At 53.5% G+C, this 15,129-nt stretch overlaps 1 protein-coding gene across 25 annotated transcripts in view; it reads left to right on the top strand.

Moving 5' to 3' along the window:
• The first annotated feature begins 351 nt into the window (after positions 1–351).
• LOC148220390 (uncharacterized) overlaps positions 352–15,129 on the top strand; it is a 34,859-nt gene continuing 20,081 nt past the window's right edge. For 12 of the 25 annotated variants that reach the window (XR_015798880.1, XR_015798879.1, XM_088155512.1 and 9 more), the window contains exons 1-2: positions 14,371–14,709; positions 14,855–15,000. Coding sequence is in view for 12 of the 25 variants with exons in the window: in XM_088155512.1 (XP_088011638.1) it covers positions 14,903–15,000 (98 nt within the window). In the remaining 13 variants the exon portion in view is untranslated. Of the gene's footprint in view, positions 427–1,047; positions 1,096–14,065; positions 14,148–14,370; positions 14,710–14,854; positions 15,001–15,129 lie in introns of those variants that run through there. The other 13 variants (XR_015798875.1, XR_015798877.1, XR_015798884.1 and 10 more) reach the window with 4 other exon arrangements.

Below are 15,129 nucleotides of genomic sequence, written 5' to 3'. Positions count from 1 at the left end.
CGCTCACTGCCGCGTGACCACCCTGCCGGCACGGTCCGTCCCCTCACGTCAGCACACCAACATTCCCAGCCACGTCTGTTCGCCGGCCCACCCCTGGCAGGACCTCGACAGCCTATCCCCGCAGATCAGAACTTCATGCAGGCCGCCATATTTGTCCGCTATCACGTGACCTGACGTGGTCCACCATATTTAGGGTTAGGGGCATCCTGCGGCTCCCCGGCAGGGGCAGCGAGTGGGGAGGAGGCGGGGGCGGTGGGTGGGGACGTGGTGACAGGACTGATGGGGGTGGAGCTGAGCGTGGCAGGAAAGGGCGGGCTCTGATAGGCAGGCCGGCACTGCCTCGGGCTGTGATTGGCTGGCCTGGCCAGCCCTTAGACATAAATAGCGTGGGCTGCGGAGGGTGCGGACATTGCCGCAGCAGCAGAGGTAAGGGAGGGGTCTGCGTGCTGCGCGTGGGGGTCGCAGGCTGCGGCAGTAGCAGCTCCTGCGGGGACGGCGAGTGGGGAGGTGGCGGGGGTGGTGGGCAGGGACGCAGTGACTGCAGTTGCACGATCTGGGGCGAGCTTCGGCACCTGCGCAGGACAGAAGGGGGTGGCGGTGAGAGTGGTAGGAATGGGCCGGCTCTGATAGGAGGGCCGGAATTGCTGTGATTAGCTGGCCTGGCTGGCCCTTAGACATAAATAGCGTGTGCTGCGGAGGGTGGGGGCATTATGGAGGTGGCGGCAGTGGCAGCGGTGGTAAGGGCGGGGTCTGGGGGCTCAGCCTCGGGGTGTTGGGGGCTGTGGAGGTGACAGCAGCGGGGGCAGCGGTGTCCCCGCGGAAGCAGCCCCGGTGGAGAAGCAGTGCCTCAGCGCCAGGACGGGATGCGTGGCTGCCAATCTGGGGTGAGCTGGTGAGCACGCATGCGGCTACCGGGTCTGGGAGACCAGCTGCTTCTACTGAGGGCAGTTTATATGGTTTCAAATACCAGGAATAAAGGTGCTTTTTAATGTTTTTCTTCTTTTTTTAGGCTTTATATGTTTTAATCACATTTTTCTTCTTTATTAGACTGAAGCTGAGGAGCTGGAACTGAGGAAGCAGAGCTGGAGAAATACGGTAGGGTTTGAAAACATAACTGCTTTGGGGCTGTGTTAGGGAATATGGAGGCACCATGGTAGGTGTGTGGCTGGATATGAAATCACTAAGAGATGTGATAGGGAGTCTAGAGATGTTAGTGGGGTAAGGATTCTCACATCACGGCTAGAATATGGGTTCAGGAGGTGCTGAAACCACACAGAGCTAGAGCTAAAAAAACCGATCCTGCCATGGAAAGCAGAAACAGCGTTACATGGCAGGGCAGGGGCAACGTGGATCCAGAAGAGAAGCAGAAGAGCTGGCAGTTGAATAAAGCATGTGGGTTGAGAAAGACCTGAAATCACAAGGGGTTGGGCAAAGGGGGTGTCTGAAATCATTGACTCTGAAATCGCTCGGGTTGGGTTAGAAGCCGCAAGTGGGCTAGACGCTGTAGGGGTGCCATCGAGTCGGGGTGATTGGTGTGCTGAAATCGGTGCAGGCCTGGGCTGTTGGTGGTGCGTCTGGGTGGTGTGCCAGCGCATGGAACAGGGACATGTAGGGCTGTAATAGGAGGGACACCATAGGGCTGGAGGTGAAATCACTGTGGGACTGGGATATGTACTGGGTTGGGCTTCGAGGCTCTAGGGCGGGAGCTGAATTGTTGCGGGGCTGGAGCCAAGACAGAGATGCTGCCTTTTGAAGCTGGAGAAGATTGCACTGGCAGAGATGGAGAAAGGCTCAGCTGGAGTCGGAAAAGCAGAGCTGGCAGTTGAATAAAGCATGTCGGTTGAGAAAGAGGTGAAATCACAGGGGGTGGGGCAAAGGGGATGTCTGAAATCATTAACTCTGAAATTGCTCTGGCTGGGTTAGAAGCCGCAAGTGGGGTAGAAGCTGTAGGGGGGGCATCAAGACAATGGGATTGGTGTGCTGAAATCGGCGCAGGCCTGGGCTATTGGAGGTGGGTCTGGGTCAGTGGTCAGGGGGTCAGGGAGCCAGGGGGTCAGGGGTCCTGGGGGCCAGGGAGCCAGAGAGTCTGGGAGTCAGGGGTCCCAGTGGCCAGGGACCCAGGAGGTCAGGGGTCCAAAGGGCTGGGGGTCAGTGGTCCCGGGGGCCTGGAGGCCAGGGAGCCTGAGGGTCAGGGGCCCCGGGAGCCTGGGGGCAAGAGAGCCTGGGAGTCAGGGGTCCCAGCGGCCAGGGAGCCAGGAGGTCAGGGGTCCAAAGGGCCAGGGGTCAGGGGTCCTGGGGGCCCGGGAGTCAGGGGGCCAGAGGGCCAGGAATCCCGGGGGCCGGGGGGCCAGGGAGCCCGGGGGTCGGGTACTGTGGGCCTGGGAACCAGGGGGTCAGGGGTCCCAGGGGCCAGGGGGTGTCTCGGTTTGAAAGACAGGTATTTTCTAAGGAAAGTCGAGAACCCCTTTCCTGAGATGCAGAGTGCAACCCCCTCCCTTTTAATTATTTTAGTTTCAAATCAGAGGCTGTCAGGCAGGAGATATGAGGATAGGAATAACAGTTCTTTACTGATATCTAACAAGGCAAAATAACAGAAAACAACAGCTATAAAAATTGACAACAAAACAGAACAGTATAGCTCAGTTCCAGTCCCTTTTGGCCACAGGCCCTCTCTCCCTGCGCTCAGTTACTGGTGGTAGGGGCAGGGCAGGTCCCACGCAGTCGAAGAGGGCTGGAGTGATGGCAGCAGCGGCCCAGGGGTCAGAGGGATGGAGGAGTGACTCCCCCCTCACGATGTCGGTCGTGGTGCTCAGCAGAGTGTCCGGAGGTAGTAGGATGCAGTGGGAGAGCAGCAGAGCGATGCCCAACGGCAGGGAGCATGGATGTCAGAGATGGGATGGCAAGGGAGATGCTAGATTGGAGCACGGGCCGTCCTCCTTTCACTCCACGAGCCAAGCCAGAGCCAAGCCAGAGCCCGCTCCAGACCCCTCTCCCCCCTTTCCTTTTCTGGTCTCCGCCCCCATCCACCCACCCCCCTTCGAGAGAACATTATAGTTTCTAAGGCGTACCCACAAATACTTAGCATAACAATGGGAGAAATTCCGCAGAAAGAAAAGGCAACAATTCAACCCTCAAAAGGGGGTCAGGGAGCCAGGGGGTCAGGGGTCCAGGGAGCCAGGGGGTCAGGGAGCATGGGGGTATTGGGTACTGTGGGCCAGGGAGCCAGGGGTTCAGGGGGCTCGGGGGCCTGGGGGTCAGGGGGTCCTGTGGGCCAGGGGGTCAGGGAGCCAGGAGGTCAGGGGTCCCAGGGGCCAGGGGTCCCTGGGGCCCAGGAGTTCAGGGGGTCCCGGGGGCCAGGGGGTCAGAGGTCCGGGGTCGGGGTCCAAGGTTATGGTCCGAAGTTTATTTCAGGGTCCAGGTAGGGATCCTGGGGTAAGGTTGAGGTCCGGGATTTAGATCGGGGTCCGGGGTCCAAGTCGGGGGTCTGGGGTTTAGGTCGGAGTCTGGGTGGGGGTCAAGGGTCCAGTTCAGGGTCCGGGGCTAAGGTCGGGGTCCAGGATCGGGGGTTCGAGGTTTAGGTTGGGGTCCAGGATCTGGGGTCTGGGGTTTAGGTCAGGGGTCTGGCCTCGGGGTCCCGGATTGGGGGTCCAGGGTTTAGGTCGAGGGTCCGGGGTCGGGGTCCGAGGTTATGGTCCGAAGTTTATTTCAGGGTCCAGGTCGGGGTTTGGGGTTTAGGTCGAGGTCCAGGGTGAGGGGTCCAGGTCAGGGGTCTGGGGTTAAGGTTGGGGGTCCAGGGTAAACGGTCTGGGGTCCGGGTCCAGGGTCGGGAGTCTGGGGTTTAGGTCAGGGGGTGTGTCACGATCCGCTATTAATGCAGAGTGGGGGTCGTGATGGTTCTTTTGATCTCAAAGGTGCAAACAGGCAAAATGCAGGGGACAAAATCAGTTTATTCAACTGCAGGAAATCAGTTTGTTCAACAAAAGCAATGCATTTCATTAAATCCCAACAATTCAGTTAAGATAGAGGGGAGAGATATAGGAAACAAAGTATAGAGAGAAAGGAAAAAGAAGGGGATGGGAAAATAGCTACCAATAGATGAGATGGATGTCCTCACGGGCCAGCCGATAGACAAATCTTCGTCCGTGGGGAGATCTCAAGGGTCTTCTCCAGAGGGTCGCTCTTTTATAGTCCTTCTCCAAAGCAAGTGGCCTCTGGCCAAGAGGTGGGAAGATTTATGGACCATTGTGTGGTGCTGTGAGAGACAGATGTGGTCGGGCAGTCCTCAGTTGGTACAATATAACCTCCAGTTGGTACAGCACAATCTCTGGTTGGTGCCATAACAGCACAGTCCAGTGAACACAATACACCAGCACACAGTCACATGGCAAGCATCCATCTTGGCCAGGCCAGGAAACCATTGTTCAGAGTCGGCCTGGGTGGGGGTCCTCGAGGTCTCCTTGCGACAGTCAAGAGGCAGAATTGAGGGCAACTTTGGACCGACCCTTACAGGGTGTGGGGTCGGGAGTCTTGGGTTTAGGTCGGGGTCGGGGGTCCTTGTCGGGGTCCAGGGTTTAGGTCGGGGGTCTGGGGTCAGGGTCCAGGGTTTAGGTCGGGGTCCAGGGTCTGAGCTGGGGGTCTGGGGTTTAGGTCGGGGTCCAGGGTTGAGGGTCTGGGGTCTGGGTCCAGGGTTAGGTTGGGGGTCAGGGGTCGGGTTGGGGCCTGGGTCCAGGTCGGAGTCGGGGGTCTGGGGTTTAGGTCAGGGTCCAGGGTCTGGGGTCAGGGTCCAAGGTTTAGGTCGGGGGGGGGGTCCGGGTCCATATGGGGGTCCAGGGTCTGGGGTTTGGGGTTTAGATCAGGCCCCAGGATCAAAGGTCCGGGTTGGGGTGTGGGGTCTGGGGTTTTGGTGTGGGGCCAGGGTCGGGGGTCCGGGGTCAGGGTCCGGGGTGCAGGGTTTAGGTAGGTCCGGGTCAGGGTTGGGAATGTGGGGTTGGGGGTCCAGGGTCAGGGGTCCAGGGTCTGGGTCTGGGGTTTGGGCTCAGGGTTCGGGGTTTAGGTCAGGGTTGGGAGTCCTGGTTGGGAGTCCGGGGTCCGTGTTCAGGGTCCCGGTCGGGGTGGGGATCTGGGGTCGGGGTTCAGAGTCGGGGGCCTGGGGTTTAGGTCGGGGTCCAGGATTTAGGTAGAGGGTCCGGGGGTTTCGTCAGGATCTGGGTCAGGGTTGGGGTTGTGGCGTCGGGGGTCCAGATCAAGAGTCCAGGCTCTGGGTCCGGGGTTTAGGTTGGGGATTGGTGTTTAGGTCGGGGTCAGGGTTTGCAGTTTAGGTAGGGATCCGGGTCGGGGTTGGGGGTGTGAGGTCGGGGTCCGGGGTTTGTGTCGGGGTCCATGGACAGGGCTCCGGGGTCTGGGTCCAGAGTTTAGGTCGGGGTCTGAGATTTAGTTCGGGGTCAGGGTCCGGGGTTTAGGTAGGGCTCCAGGGTCGGGGGTCCAGGTCGAGGGTCCGGGTCAGTGTACAGGGTCCAGGTCAGGGTGGGGGTCCAGGGTCTGGGTCGGGGGTCTGAGGTTTACGTCGGGGTCTGGGTCGGGGTTGAGGGTCCGGGATTGGGGGTCCAGTTGAAGGCTCCAGGGTCAGGGGTCCAAGGTTTAGGTCAGGGTCCAGGGTCGGGGTCCAGGGTCTGGGTCGGGGGTCCGGGGTTTAGTTTGGGGTCCAGGTGGCAGTTGGGGGTGTGGCGTTGGGGGTCCAGGTCAGAGTTGGGGGTTCGGGGTTCGGGGTTTAGGTTGGGGACCAGGGTCGGGCTTGAGGGTCCGGGGTCGAGGGTCCAGTTCAGGGCTCCAGGGTCAGGGGTCCAAGGTTTAGGTTAGGGTGCTGCATCTGGGACTGGGGTTTAGGTCGGGGTCAGGGGTCGGGGTCTGGCGTGTAGGTCGGGGTCCGGGGTTTAGGTCAGGGTCCAGGGTCGGGGGTCCCAGGTCTGGGTACAGGGTTTAACTCGGGGTCTGGTGTCTGGGTCAGGGGTCCGGGGTTTTGGTTGGGGTCCGGGTTGGGGTTGGGGGTGTGGGTTTGGAGGTCCAGGTCGGGGGTCTGGAGTCAGGGTTGGGCTTTAGGTCAGGGTCCAGGGTCGGGGGTTTCGGGTAGAGGTGCAGGGTTTAGGTCGGGGTCCAGGGTCGGGGGTGCGTGTCGGGCCTCTGAGGTCAGGGTCTGGGGATTAGATCGGAGGTCTGGGTCGGATGTCCAGGTCGGAGTTGGGGGTCCGGGGTTTAGGTCAGGGTCCAGGATCCGGGGTCCGGGGTTTCGGGTCGAGGTCCAGGGTATAGGTCGGAATCCAGGGTCTGAGTGGGGGGCCCAGGGTTTACTTCAGGGTAGCTGTTGGGGGTGTGGTGTTGGGGGACCAGGTTGGAGTCACGGGTCTGGGGTTTAGGTTGGGGACCAGGGTTTGCAGTTTAGGTCGGGATCCGGGTCAGGGTTGGGGGTGTGGGGTCGGGGTCCGGGGTTTGTGTCGGGGTCCATGGACAGGGCTCCGGGGTCTGGGTCCAGGGTTTAGGTCGGGGTCTGAGATTTAGTTCGGGGTCAGGGTCCGGGGTTTAGGTCAGGCTCCAGGGTCGGGGGTCCAGGCCAAGGGTCTGGGGTTTAGGTTGGGGTCAGAGGTCCAAGTTGGGGGTCCAGGGTCTGTGTTGGAGGTTCGGGGTCAGAGTCCAGGGTTTAGGTTGCGGTCAAGGGTCCTGGTTGGGAGTCTGGGGTCGGTGTACAGGGTCCAGGTCAGGGTGGGGGTCCAGGGTCTGGGTCGGGGGTTGGGGGTTTGCGTCGGGGTCCGAGTCGGGTTTGAGGGTCTGGGATTGGGGGTTCAGTTCGGGGCTCCAGGGTCAGGGGTCAAAGGTTTAGGTCAGGGTCCAGGGTCGGGGGTCTGGGGTCTGGGTACAGGGTTTAACTTGGGGTCCAGGGTCAGGGTCGGGGGTTTTGGGTAGAGGTCCAGGGTTTAGGTCGGGTACCAGGGTCTAGGGTCCGAGGTGGGGGGTCCAGGCCAGGGGTACGTGGTCAGGGTCCGGGGTATAGGTCATGGTTGAGAGTCGGGCATTTGGGGTCGGGGTCCGGGGTTTACATCGGGGTCAGGGTCCGGGGTTTAGGTCGGGGTTCAGGGTTGGGGCTCCAGATTGGGGGTCCAGGGTTTAGGTCGGGACCCAGGATCAGGGTCCAGGGTCGGGGTCGGGGGTCCGGGGTTTTGGTCGAGGTCCAGGGTCAGGGGTCCGGGGTCAGGATCCCAGGTTTAGGTCAGGGTCTGGGGTTTAGGTCAGGGTCCAGGGTCGGGGGTCCGCGGCTTAGGTCAGCATCCAGAATTTAGTTCAGGGTCCAGGGTCGGGCGTCTGGGGTCAGGGTTAAGGGTTTAGGTCAGGGTCCAGGGTTTAGTTCCAAGACCAGGGTTGGGGGTCTGAGGTCGGGGGTCCAGGTCAGGGGTCCGGGGTCAGGGTTGTCACGATCCGCTATTAATGGAGAGCGGGGGTCGTGATGGTTCTTTTGATCACAAAGGTGCAAACAGGCAAAATGCAGGGGACAAAATCAGTTGATTCAACAGCAGAAAATCAGTTTATTCAACAACAGCAATGCATTTCATCAAATGCCAACAACTCAGTTACGGTAAAGGGGAGAGGTATAGGAAACAAAGTATAGGGAAAGGGGAAGGAAAGGAAGGGATGGGAGAATAGCTACCAACAGACGAGACGGGCGTCCTCACGGGTCATCCAATAGACGAGTCTTCGTCCGTGGGGAGATCTCAGGGGTCTTCTCCAGGAGGTCTTCATTAGTGGAGAGATCTCAAAGGGTCTTTTCCAGAGGGTCGCTCTTTTATAGTCCTTCTCCAAAGCAAGTGGCCTCTGGCCAAGAGGTGGGAAGATTTATGGACCATTGTGTCGTGCTGCAGGAGACAGGTACGGACAAGCAGTCCTCGCTTGATACAACACAGTCTCTGGTTGGTGCCACAACAGCACAGTCCAGTGAACACAATACACCAGCACACAGTCACATGGCAAGCATCCATCTTGGCCAGGCCAGGAAACCATTGTTCAGAGTCGGCCTGGGTGGGGGTCCTCGAGGTCTCCTTGCGACAGTCGGGAGGCAAAATCGAGGGGAACTTTGGACCGACCCTTACACCACCCCGTGACTCACGATCGTTGTCAAGAGCACCCCCTTTGTGAAGTTGTAGTGAAGTCTTCAGGACTCGTCCAAGTTGGTAGCATATCCTGGAAAACAGAGACAGGAGAGTAGGAAAAAGATAAGGGACAGGATAAGGAAAAGGAGAAAAGGGAAAACAAAACAGATTAATTATATTCAATTTTTTTTTTATTGCTAACAATTTCAAACGATTTGTTCAATTCTTTAAATTTTTCAATTTTGATTAGAAAGCAAGTTTTTGATTAAACAATTCTAATTGAAATTAGAAGATAATTCTAGTTAAAAAATCATATTTTATCTTATTTGAAACCTTGTGTCAATAACCCTAGGGATGTCAACAGTAGCCGATCTGGGTACATCTGTCACAGATGCCAATTGTGTTAATCGTTTCGTTATTCTCCAAGTCATGATGTATAGAATTGCTGATAAAACAAAACCAATTAAAACCAAAATCAAAAGAACAATGGTGGGATGACACAATTTGTTCAGGACACCTGTAGCAGTAGGTGACCACCCAAATAGAGTATCCCACCACCTGTGTTCAGCATCTGTCTTTACCCTTTCCAAAACACGATGTATTTTTTCCACATTGTGATGAACAGCTATTAGAGTTTTCTGTCCGTTCTTCTCCAAAATTTCGATCAGATCTTGGTGGAGCAACAATTGCTTCACCAGAGAGAGGTTCATTCCAATTGGAGTGGGCAATAGATGGTGGATCAGTGTGTAATTTGACTGCAAAAGATGGTGAGAAGTAACTGGGGCTACATAGGAAAAATCACATCCTGAAATCCTAATAAAGTTACAGACACAAAAGTTTGAATGATTTTTGGTATTCACTACTAAATTTTCTATGAAAACTCTATCACAAGCAGTTCTAAAGCATGCACATCCAGTGCCTACATATACTAGTACTGTTTCAGGAATCTCGTTTGGATGAATTTCAAAATTGCAAACATTCTGTTCTGTATCCAAGCTAATATCTTGAGCTCTAATAGCATTACTTTCACAGATAAACCCTTGTTGTTCCCGGACAATGCAAGTTTCCAAATTGACAGTTTGCCACCTCCCACCAATTTGACGGGCCCATTCCCTATGCTCGAAAGGATAGAGAATAGCTCCATCATGATTCAACCCTAATGCAATGATGGGGAATATTGAATGCACTGAAGCATTACGAATTGTCAGTACAAAGGCTGTGGCTGTGTTTGTGCTGGGATCATAGGTAAAATTTACTAAGTTCCACCAGGACTGGAATTCCTTTTCAAAATCAGTGGCACTGTCCCAGACTATTTTTCGGATTTCAGGGGAAAAAGTGCCTTCCTCACTTTCTCTTATAATTAAAGCAGCAACAGACTGCATCCACAACTGGGCCTGTATACAGCTGAGAGCCAGAGAGATGTTATTTTGAGTAGCACCAAGTGCATCGATTATCAATTTGTGGTCATTTACATTTACCTTTTCCCAACTTGGTAATGTGTTTGATAACAACCATTGTTGGGTCCCCAAAGCTGTTAAGGCTGTTTGCAGGGACCGTTGTAATTTGGTTACATCTCCAGCTGTGGTAGCCAATTTATTCATTAGTACTTCCGAATCGATGCTATTCAAAATTCCCAATCCTGTTCCCACAACACCGGTTATGTCTCTTGCCATTCGTTTTTTAGCAGGAATCCGTTTCCGCAGCTAGGTTGTCCATCCCTCAAAAGAAGTCTGTAGAAAGGGTGAACAAGCTGGTTGAACTTCTGAGACATTATTTTGCATCAGCAATTTGATTTGTTTGAGAGACCATGCCGGATTAAACAATATTTGTTGTTGGCCAGTTTTTCTAATTACATATGGTCCAAATTTAAAAAAAATCGTAGGGCTCAGCACAACCGGTGGTTGGGTAGTAGGTGTTATAACATTAACATCAAGTTCCCCCCAGTATTTTGTATCATTTTTTCCACACATGATTTTATAGGAAAATTGTATAGCAGTTAAGTTTATCCAACAGTCCTAATTATGAATTTCACAGTATAAAACACGGCCATAAAGTCCTGTGCCATAACTGTATGCAGGTTCGGTGAGGGATCCAGCCACTAATTTACAAGTTATTGTGACATCATCACCTTGAGTCACCATGAAAGGAGGAAAAACCTTGTTTCTGTCATCCAACACTAAGGGGGGGTGCTTCTTCATGTCCCTCGGTGTTCTTCTGTGAAAAGTAAACACAACAGAGTTTGCCTCCAGGAGGCAGGAGATTAAAATGATGGAACTATCCAGTGTGTAGCGTGGACTGGAATTCTGTTAACTTCCCAATCATTTTGCTGCTGAAAAGGGGGCCATTCTGTACCTCCTTTAAACACAGCATAGGAGTCAGTGTAGATGTAAACAAGAGAGATATTCTGTACCTCAAGTTGGAAAACACTCCAAACAACTGTCAGCTCACCGGTCTGAGAGCTGCCTTCTCCCTCAGTAATAATTTGTTCACCAGCAGAAGTGGGGAGGGCTACTGCCCTGTATTTCCCCACCTTTCCCTCTCGTTTGGCAGAAGCATCAGTGAACCAAGAATTTGCTGATTGTTCAGGGGAGAAAGGAGTGGCTACTTTACTTACCAAGGCAGGTTTGTCATGGCTATTTGCCAAGCTCTCAGTTTCTTGTATTGCCAGATTTTTTACAGCTCTTTCTATCACTAAGAAGATGTTACAGTAATGTTTGATCTGGGCATACCACTTCCCAACTGAGGATCTCTGGGCCACCCCGTCAGGGGGAGGGGTCTCAATAGTGACTGTGATGTGTTTTCTCCAGAACACTAATAATTCTAGAGCCTGTTGGATATCTTTCCTGGATTCAGGCAATTTAATTTGATCCAGGGAGGTTAGAATATCAGGTGGAATACATGTCATACTTCCTTTCCACCAAATTCCCAACAACTTCACCTCCTGAGAAGGTTTTTGAATTTTCTCTGAGGAAATTTGCAAATCAGGGTTTTCCAAATGAGAGATTATTTTTTGTTGGGTATCCCCCACTACTTTTATTTCATCCCCTCCCACCAGAATATCATCAATGTATTGATAGACAGCTGTATTGTCAGGTTTGGGTATCTTTTCTAATTCCTGGGCTAAAGTGTGGTGGGCCGAAGTGAGGGAATGTTCAGACCCTTGGGAAAGCCCAGTGCAGGTATACTGCTTTGGCTCAACTCCCAGAGCCTGTGCAGGAGATTGATTTGGTGCATTGTTCAGAACTTGTGGAGAAGTTTGCTCTGGTACACTGCCCAGAACCTGTGGAGAAGGTTGCTCAGGAGGTGCATCACTGATATAACCATATTCTATTTTAATCACAGGTTTCAAGTTGGGGCAGCAGTGTTCCCCACAATTTTTCATCAAAATTGGTTCTTTTTGAGAGTGTATTGGATTAATGTGAATAGCTTCCTTCTCCTCTGTTTCTTTTGGTGTTATACCCTGCGTTGAATTTTTGTCTCATTCTTCTCTTAAGGCAGCTTTTAACAAATTATTTTCGTCTAGCAACAAATGGTTCTCATTCCTTTCTTGATCTAATTGTTTTTGCAAAATTTGAACAAGATTTTGTAGAGAGTCTATAATTGTTCTTTCCTCATTTCTGCGCTCAGAGCGAGTTTCTATGGCTGCCGTAAGACAAGCTCCTAAAACTGAGCAGAGCATGGTTTTATTTTTGCCCAGTTTGAACTTTGATTCATGTTGCAAAGAACATATTCTATCAATCACATTCTCCAGATTAAACCAATTATTGTTCACCCATTCCTCCCCACCTTGGGACAGTCTGGCGCTATACTTAGCTAATAGAGCATAAAATGCAGCTTTACCTGTTACAGTGGAATTCTCAGTCATTTTGTGAAGGGATAAGTAAAAACCACAAGGGGAAGGTCTATTGCTTAAGTTACCACACACAACGAAACAGCTTCCGCTGTGTGCCCCCCTTCGCTTCCCCGTGTGGGTGAAGAGACCAAACTACTTGGGAGGTACTCCTTAGTTACAAAACACCAGGTTGTCTCTTCACTGCACCAAGTAGTCACACATCATAAAAAACAACAACAACAACAACAACAACAACAACAGTGTCCCGCCTTTTGCACCAGTAGATCTTTTGTGAAATTCTGACTACAGAACCCTCAAGTGAGTCTGGGGATGCTCCACACCAAGGTGTCTGCAGTCTGCGGGAAATCAGAAAAACCCCCCTTGCTTTCTAGACAGGTTCACCCATTCAAGGTGGCCAGCTAGGTGTGGCTGGAGTAAGACTTCCTTCCCCTGATACAGACTACAGACAACCTTGCATCCCTTCTGTCTGCCAGAAAATCCTGTCCGTGACGCCAATTTAATGTCACGATCCGCTATTAATGCAGAGCGGGGGTCGTGATGGTTCTTTTGATCTTAAAGGTGCAAACAGGCAAAATGCAGGGGACAAAATCAGTTTATTCAACAGCAGAAAATCAGTTTATTCAACAAGAGCAATGCATTTCATCAAATGCCAACAATTCAGTTACGGTAAAGGGGAGAGGTATAGGATAGGGAAAGGGGAAGGAAAGGAAGGGATGGGAGAATAGCTACCAACAGACGAGACGGGCGTCCTCACGGGTCATCCAATAGACGAGTCTTCGTCCGTGGGGAGATCTCAGGGGTCTTCTCCAGGAGGTCTTCATTAGTGGAGAGATCTCAAAGGGTCTTTTCCAGAGGGTCGCTCTTTTATAGTCCTTCTCCAAAGCGAGTGGCCTCTGGCCAAGAGGTGGGAAGATTTATGGACCATTGTGTGGTGCTGCAGGAGACAGGTACGGTCAAGCAGTCCTCAGTTGATACAACACAGTCTCTGGTTGGTGCCACAACAGCACGGTCCAGTCAACACAATACACCAGCACACAGTCACGAGCATCCATCTTGGCCAGGCCAGGAAACCATTGTTCAGAGTCGGCCTGGGTGGGGGTCCTCGAGGTCTCTTTGCGACGGTCGGGAGGCAAAATCGAGGGGAACTTCGGACCGACCCTTACAAGGGTGTGGGGTATAGGTCAGGGTCCAGGGTCGGGCATTTGGGGTCGGGGTCGGGGGTTTAGGTCGGGGTCAGGGTCTGGGGTTTAGGTCAGGGTACAGGGTTGAGGGGTCCAGGTCGGGGGTCCGGGCTTTAGGTCAGGGTCCGGGATGGGGGTCTGGGGTTTAGGTTGGGGTCCAGAATTTAGTTCGGGGTCCATGGTCAGGTGCCTGGGGGCAGGGTCCCAGGTTTAGGTCGAGGTCCGGGGTTTAGGTCGCGGGTCCAGGGATGGGGGTCCAGGATCGGAGTCCGGGGTTTAGGTCGGGGTCCAGGGTCGGGGATCCGGGTCGGGTTCCGGGGTTTAGGTCGGGGTTCGGGGTGAATCGTTAAAAAAAATGGTATAATCACGGACAAAGACCCTCTAACTAATTAAAGGTAGAAAGTGGTATGTTTGTTCACCGGCAGGCTGCACGGGACTCACCTCCAAAAGGCGTGGCGGCCCCGAACAAGATTCTTTGCCATCTATTTATTCCCCAAGATCTTACATACAATACATATGCATAACCCCAGCATCTCCCATCCCCACCCCATATTAAAATGATCCTATTAGTCTTTCACGCGTGCGCAGTTCTTCTCCTGAATTTGGGTCGGTGGTCTCGAAATGGGTCAGTGGTCTCGAAGGATGAAGTCACGAGAGTCTTCATCAAGTCTCAGTGACCCTCTGGCATGATCCAAGGCCCCGTGCTTCATGGTTAATGGTTTACTTATTTTACGTTCTTCTGTATCTAAGTTTATAATAGCAGAAAATTATACCAATTACCTCTAGCCTAAGCATCTAGTAATTATTAACCTACCATTTACCTACCTAACTTACATCTTGGTCATGGAAACTACTTCTACCCTTAGCAAAAATCTTAACTTTTTAAAACCATGATTCAGGGCGTTCGGGTTGGGACCTCGGCGAGACGGGTGTGGAACAGCATCGGGAGCTGCATCGCCGCAGACAGCAGGGGGCACACCGGTACCGATACTGGCATGGGGCCCGACGCTGCTCTCCTGCTCCGCCACCAGGTGGCGCTGCACTAGGGTCCTGCCGGGGCTCTGGGCACGCTCGGTGTCCTCGGGGTGCCCGGGACCAGCCGGGGCGCGGGGACTGCCCTTGCGTACCCGCGGACCCCGAGCCCCGCCTGTCCCAGTGATGCGGGGTGGGGGGGTTCTTTATGGGACTGCTCGGGCCGGCAGTGCCGGGTCGGGGGCGTTGGGGCGCAGGTTGGGGGGCTGTGGCTGGGATCGTTTCCTCTTCTGCATTGCCTTCTGTGTGAGCATCTGTCGTTGTGACTGCTCTTGGAGACCCAAACCCCTCCTCCTAACTGGTCTCAGGAGCCTGGCAGGGTGAGTTTGGTTTCACAGGGAAAAGGGCTACAGTTTGTGTCCAGAGACCTGTGCCCCCAACCAGGCTTCTGCCGGCTAAAATTCCAAATGGACCAGGATTGCTCCTATACCACAGCTGGAACCACCTGGAACCCTGGCTTCTCTTGGAGGGCCAAACGCCTCCTCCTGACTTGTCTCAGGAACCTGGAAGGGTGAGTGTTGTTTCTCAGGAAAATCGGACACTCCGCACGTCCAGGAACCCTGGGCCTGGGCTTCTTCCTGCTAAAATTTGGAAGAGAGCAAGAGTTTATTCCGATTTTGTTTAACAACGAAAAGGTCTGCTATTTGTGTCCAAAGCTGTGTTCCTGGGACTGGCGTCCTGCTTGACAAAACTCCAAATGGAGCATGGTTTCTCCCAGCCCCAAGCTTCCACCACTTAGAAGCCTGGCTGCCTTTGGGGTGCTGAACGCCTCCTCCCAACTGATCTCAGGAACCCTGGAAGGGTGAGTTTTGTTTCACAGGGAAAAGGCCTCAGTTTGTGTCCAGAGACCGAATAAGGGACTCTGCTTTTCCTGTAGTTCTCCTTCCTGCTTTCACCTGGGCTAGAAAGATAGGCATGGCCTGTATTTGTC

This window comes from Sturnus vulgaris, chromosome W, assembly GCF_052056855.1.
Source record: "Sturnus vulgaris isolate bStuVul1 chromosome W, bStuVul1.hap1, whole genome shotgun sequence".
Taxonomy (NCBI): domain Eukaryota; kingdom Metazoa; phylum Chordata; class Aves; order Passeriformes; family Sturnidae; genus Sturnus; species Sturnus vulgaris.
This window is presented reverse-complemented; position numbering and strand designations above follow the sequence as displayed.